Source organism: Portunus trituberculatus, chromosome 38 (assembly GCF_017591435.1).
Source record: "Portunus trituberculatus isolate SZX2019 chromosome 38, ASM1759143v1, whole genome shotgun sequence".
Taxonomy (NCBI): Eukaryota; Metazoa; Arthropoda; class Malacostraca; order Decapoda; family Portunidae; genus Portunus; species Portunus trituberculatus.
The window spans coordinates 11,533,690-11,540,267 of record NC_059292.1 but is presented as its reverse complement, the minus strand read 5'-3'; the positions used below and the strand labels follow the sequence as shown (position 1 = coordinate 11,540,267).

The 6,578-nt window shown below is 44.8% G+C and overlaps 1 protein-coding gene across 1 annotated transcript in view; it reads left to right on the top strand.

The window, feature by feature from the left end:
* The first annotated feature begins 495 nt into the window (after window positions 1-495).
* Window positions 496-6,578, top strand: part of LOC123514720 — a 198,366-nt gene continuing 192,283 nt past the window's right edge. Inside the window, exon 1 of the mRNA XM_045272790.1 lies at window positions 496-994. Within this exon, the coding sequence (XP_045128725.1) occupies window positions 763-994 (232 nt within the window). The 5' untranslated portion in view covers window positions 496-762. The remainder of the gene's footprint in view (window positions 995-6,578) is intronic.

Below are 6,578 nucleotides of genomic sequence, written 5' to 3'. Positions count from 1 at the left end.
ATATATATATATATATATATATATATATATATATATATATATATATATATATATATATATATATATATATATATAATACTCCAGAGACCGAAGTGGAATAGAAAGACAGATCGAAAGTTGCAGGTGTTGGTGGAAGAGGTGGTGATTAAGATGGTTCGGTACTTGCAGGGAGAACTAGCGGTAGGTGAATGCGTTAGGAGTGGTGGTGGAAGGATGTGGGGTGAAGATGCGTGGCTGTGGAAGAAGAGGGACAGGGGGTGGAGGGTAGATGTGGGCTATAGCACGGAGTTATGGGGATGGTGACGACGGTGAGACGTTGGAATTTGCATGGTGTTGAAGGGATGACACAAGGGACAGGCTGGGTCGTGGGGTCGTGTGTGCGTGGCAGTGAGGGGGGAGGGGTAAAGTGACTAGGACCGTGATGGCTGGGAGTAGTGGTGATGGTGGTGGAGGTGGGCAGGGCAGCAGCAGCAGCAGCAGCAGCAGCAGCAGGGGCGGCAGGCGAGACGGGGAACAGTGTGTGAAGGGCGGCGGCGGCGACAACACACGCAGCTCCCTCACCTCCTTGCCTCCCACTGGCTGGCCCGCATCCCACATGCTCGCGCGCCCCTCGCTCCCGCGCCTCGCCTTATCCCTTGCCCGACGAATCTGTAGGCCGCCACCGCAGAAGTGATCCTCCTGACGAACTTGCGTTCCGCCCCGTCCCAGTGGAGGCCGTGCGTTCAGTAATTTCGTGGAGACGCGACTCCCGCCTCCGCCACCATGAATCGTAGGTGTGCCCCGTGGTGGGCGGTGTGGGTGATGAGTGTGGGCGTCCTGGTGTGCAGTACTGGTATCCAGGGCGCTACCACACCTTCCCCGATCCTTCCCTCCTCCTGCCCGCCGGAGGAGCTGACGGGCTACAGTGTGGCCATGTCGGCACACTGGAGCCCAAGAGATTTCCCCAAGCACTACCCCGAGTGGCGACCCCCCGCGCAGTGGTCCAAGCTGATAGGTGAGTAGTGAGTACCTTGTGTGCCCCGCTGCCCGCCTCGCACTTTGTCTCTTCCCTCCCTCCCCCGACAGTATTCTTAAGGGTGTGATTGGTGAGCCGCCTACTCTCACACCTTCCCTGCATGTCTCGGGCTTCACGTACTATACATGCCCTCACGCACATGCCATCACAAACATACTTACTCATACAGTAATGGCTTCATATACATAGCGTCACGTACATATATGGGAGCCTCACGCACATAGCTTCACGCACACACACACACATTGCCATGCACCTTCGCACGCACATAGAGGCTTAGTCATGCCGCCTCATGCACAGGATATATCACGTACACAATCCAGCGCGAACACACACACACACACACACACACACACACACACACACACACACACACACACACACACACACAGAAAAAAGCTCCAGTAGTACATTTTTTTATATATACTAATGGTGTGTGTGTAATTCACCTCGGTCGTCTGCTGGTCACCCAGCCAGTCTTCCCCATTACGGAGCGAGCTCAGAGCTCGTGTGTGTGTGTGTGTGTGTGTGTGTGTGTGTGTGTGTGTGTGTGTGTGTGTCGCGCGCGCGCGCTCTCTCTCTCTCTCTCTCTCTCTCTCTCTCTCTCTCTCTCTCTCTCTCTCTCTCTCTCTCTCTCTCTCTCTTGTTCCGCTACTTTATTATATTCTTAATCTTTTGATCTTAATATAATTCTAATGAAAACAACTGGCCCATTATTTGATTATTTTATCGTTATATGTTGTTGTTGTTGTTGTTGTTATTATTATTATTATCATTATTATTATTATTATTATTATATATTATTTTTATATTATATTATTATTATTATTATTATTATTATTATTATTATTATTATCATCATCATCATCATCTAATCATCATCATCATCATGTTTTTCTACTACTACTACTACTACTACTACTACTACTACTACTACTACTACTACTACTACTACTACTACTACTACTACTACTATTACCCCCTCCTCATCCACTAGTGACAAATACAAATACTACTTCCTACTACATATTAATGAGATCCTTATTTACCACCTACTTATGAATTCATTCACACCTCTTCCTATAGATACATTTAACCATTCACTGAAAAGATCATTAGCACACAGCTGTCTTTCCTGAGTCATACATACCCAGATGTCAACACGTGTACGTACACTCACTCTTACTCACCCTTACCTCGTACTGCTGGAGGTCATGCTGCCCCTATCCGTTTCTATCCACACCCACCCACGCCGCGCCACCTGATGCCGAGAGAAGCACGATGCAGAGCCAGAGATGGAAGGGAGGGAGCGGGCAGGGATGTGGAGCAGTGTGTCGGGGAGGCTTGCTAGCTGGCGGTGTGACTGGCGCTGCTGAGGGGAAGGTGGCATTGTTGCTTTGACTATCTGCTGATTGTGTCGCTCTTGATTTATTCGAGTGCTTTCTTGAAAAGTTTAATTTTCTTCTTGAAGTTTTGTTATTTTGTGATTTTTGTTGTTTTTGGTGACAATAAAAGTAGTAATAATATTATACAGCAGCAGCAGTAGAACTAGTAGCAATAGCAGTAGCATCTGTAGTTGTAGTAGTAGTGGTGACAGCAGCAGATAATGTAATGTTGGGCTGGTCGCAGCCGCCGCTGCGTCAGCTGTAGAGGCGGACACTTGAGCGGACAGACTGTGGACATAGACCAAATATTTACTCTGTGCTACGAGAAGAGAAGGTGTGCAGGGGATTAGGGAGGGGGAGGAGGTCGGGAAAGGTGCGAAGGGAAGGAATGGAAGCTAGCTATGTGGGAGAAGGAGGAAGGGAGGAAGTGAAGTCTGTAGAGAGGTGGGTGTTCCCTTGAGCTAAAGGATTGTCTCGTGAGAGTTTTTAAGGCTTGCTGGGAGTCGTCTGTCACCCCGGCCTCGCTGTGGCCTGGAGCCGTGCCAGTCATTTCCTCTTCACCTCTACTACACCCCTGCTACTCCTATCTCCATCTCTACTTCCACCCTTGCTACTGTACTCTGTCGACACAATCATCTACAGCACCTTCACACTTCTCTCTCACCACCTCCACTAACACTTCATCAGGCACCACCAACATCACCACCCTGTTCACCACACCACCAACCTGGCAGTGCGAAGCGAGGGTCGGTGGGCGAAGGGGCGTCAGTGTGTCAGTTTAATGGTTTTCCTCGTCAGTCAGGGAGGTGGTTAGTCAGATATTTAGTAGGGTGTCAATCAGTCAGGAGGAAAGGAAGGAAGTAATGGAAGGAAAGAGAAGAAAGGGAGGAGGTCACAAAGATGATTAATGACCTCGTTTAGGTATTCATTATTCACGTCACTAATTCTCGTGCACTCTTACGTTCGTGTTTGTCTGTGCATCCATTGCCGTCCGTATCCGTTGATCTATTGTGTATTTGCATTACATCCCACCACCATTTGTCTTCTTATCGCCACGCAGCCAGTCCGGCACTAAGTGAAGGTGGCGGAGAGGGAGGGCAGGGAAGGTTGACAAAATACTCACAAAAACACTGGCCAAAAATTCCCTCCAGTGGCTCCTGACCGGCAAGAAATATTCGCACTAAAACCTTTTACCGTCACAATAAAGAATATTTACAATTTTTATTTCCACACAAAGTATAATCCGAGCCTTTTTTTTATGTATGTTGGTGTTTGTACAGACCAAGTTTGGCTGGTAATGGACACTGAGGACAGCGGCTTGAAAAAAAAAAAAATGGTAATGTGTACACCTTAGTGAGAGTAGTGAGAATCCACAACCAAGGACGTGGAACTGACTCTCACTCAAGTCAACTATGTCACCCTCGCCCATGCTTGTCCGTGCCCTGACCTATCTGCTCCTGTTCTGCCCTGTCTGCCTTTGACTTACCCACCCCTGAACTGATCTCCGTCCTGCCTCTACACCATACTGACCCTTGCCCTGTCCGCTCATGTACTGACCTGTCCGGCCTTGTCCTGAACTGTCCTCTCTTATCCTCTCTTGTTCTGTCTGCCCCTGCGCTGCTTCCCCTTGCCTTGTACTACACACCCTGCATCTGCCCTGCCCGCCTGGCTTGTTATGCCATGTGCACATTTCAGATTCATTCAGTATGGTTTATTCTGTCCGGTGAGTGAAGACGCAAGTTATTTTGCGGCATTACATAAACTATTAAGGTAAAAATAGAAGTCCCGCTGGCGGAAAATTAGCAGCTTGTGATTTACTTTGTGGTAAAAAATGTACACAGGTCGTCGTTACGGCCATTAAAACTATTTGGGAGGGTTGGACCAAAGGCAAAAAGTTAAATGTGTGCGTGCGTGTGTGTGTGTGTGTGTGTGTGTGTGTGTGTGTGTGTGTGTGTGTGTGTGTGTGTATAAGGTGAAACAGTGTAACAGTTGTAGTAGTAGTAGTAGTAGTAGTAGTAGCAGCATCAGCAGCAGCAACAGCAGCAGCAGCAGCAGCAGCAGTAGTAGTAGTAGTAGTAGTAGTAGTAGTAGCAGTAGTAGTGGCAGTAGTTGAGAAGTCGTAGTAGTAATAGTATTATTATTAGTAGAAGTAGTAGTAGTAGTAGTAGTAGTAGTAGTAGTAGTAGTAGTACTACTACTACTACTATTAGAAATTGTAATAATGGCAATCATGATTTTCTATGTACACGTACTATCCTATAAAATAATAATAATAATAATAATAATAATAATAATAATAATAATAATATTACATATGACATTAATACGCGTATCAGCATGCAGGGTCAAAAGCACCAACAACAATTATTATGCGACCATGTCATTAGTTTTTCGGATAGCGTTTCCTCTTTTTGTAATATAATCATTTTCCCTTTTCCATTAATTCGCTTTTATTTTTGGGTTTTTTTGCGTTTGTATATGTAAGTGTGTGTGTAGGTGTGTGGGTGTGTGTTTGTGTGTTCGTTAGTCTTTTAAATTAATTTGCTGTCTCTTTCCAATTATTCTCTCTCTCTCTCTCTCTCTCTCTCTCTCTCTCTCTCTCTCTCTCTCTCTCTCTCTCTCTCTCTCTCTCTCTCTCTCATACACACACATATGTACAGAGAGAGAGAGAGAGAGAGAGAGAGAGAGAGAGAGAGAGAGGAGAAACAAACAAGGTAAACCACAAACCCCTTTATTAGCACCTCAATCACGACAGCAGGTGAAAGAACAATGTCTGCCAGACGTTAACAACACTGTGACTCACTTGTACCTGGTTCACCTGTTCATTGTACTTGGTGTTTATGTTTGTGTTGTTTTTTTCTACTCCGCGGGGCTTGCTGTGGCTTTGAATATTCTTATCACCACGTCCACTTTGTTGACTTTAAGAGAGAAAGAGCAGCAAGGAAAGTAGAGTGGTAAGATGTGTAAAGTGTGTGTGTGTAGGTAGAGTGGGGAATTATGTCTTTCTTTTAGTGTTGTATTCCTGAATTATACTAACCTTTTTTGTGTAGACTTGATTCTTTTGTAAGAGGAAAAGAACAAGAGGCGAAATGAAGTGGGAGGATGAACGGTGTTTCAAAAATGTTAGTTTTAGGTCATATAACAATACAATGAAATTGGATACGGAGATATATTTTGTGTCCTTTCTTTTATTACTAAACTAGCATTAAGATCATTAAACTCCCTGAAAATCTATAAAAACTTCCACTAATCTGTTGAAAGTAGTCGAGATAAGGTATTGAATCATATCAAAATACGGACCATTGTGTTTCTTATAAGTGGCGTTTGTCCACCACAATTCAGACAAATGAATATAAATGGGTAAGAGACTATCACAAACGCTAACAAATCCACAGGTCGTAACTTGGCAGTTTGGTTTAAATACCATCCTCGACACTAACAGTTGTCACTAACAATTGTATTAGAGAGAACGAGCTTCAGCGCAATTGACTTAAAAAGGTATAATTTACTACTACTGTTGTTTCTGGGGAGGATGTAAGTGGTTGTTGGGTTGGTAATGTGCTATGCGTGTGAAGTATAGCTGGCGGCGCAGTGTGAAGGTTCAGAAGTGGTGCAGTGTGGTAGAGTATTAGTGTGAGCAACATTTTTTTCAGCTGTAGTTTTAGCTTACATTAGTATTATCTTAGCTAAGGCCGAGGTGCGATTTTTCATTATATCACGTTTGATAGTAACTCCGGAGAAGGTTTTTCTGTTGCAGTTTAGTCAGGTTTTAGGTTTTTATTGAAGCATTGGGTAAGATACGAGGAGGAACTTGGAGTGCGTGATGCAGTTTTTGATAGTGGTTAAAGTTTAGTAGTGTGGGAGTAGCCTTATTAACACAATTATCTTCCATCTTGGCCAGGTTCTAGTATTACTCAAGCAGCGGGTGAGGTGCAGGAAGGGATATTAGATGAACGGCGCAATTTTTGATAGCGGTGTTGGTGGTGGTGGCAGGTTTTAGCTAGGCGGGCGTCCCCAAAGTAAAGGGCACACCACTCACAGATGCACCGAGTAGATAATGGCAATGATAGCTATAATCTTGATAATTTATGCGCCGTTATTTATTGCAAGTCACACCAGTTTTATCTTTACTCGCATGATAACTTTCTTCTTTTTTCCTTTCCTTCCCTCCCTCTCTC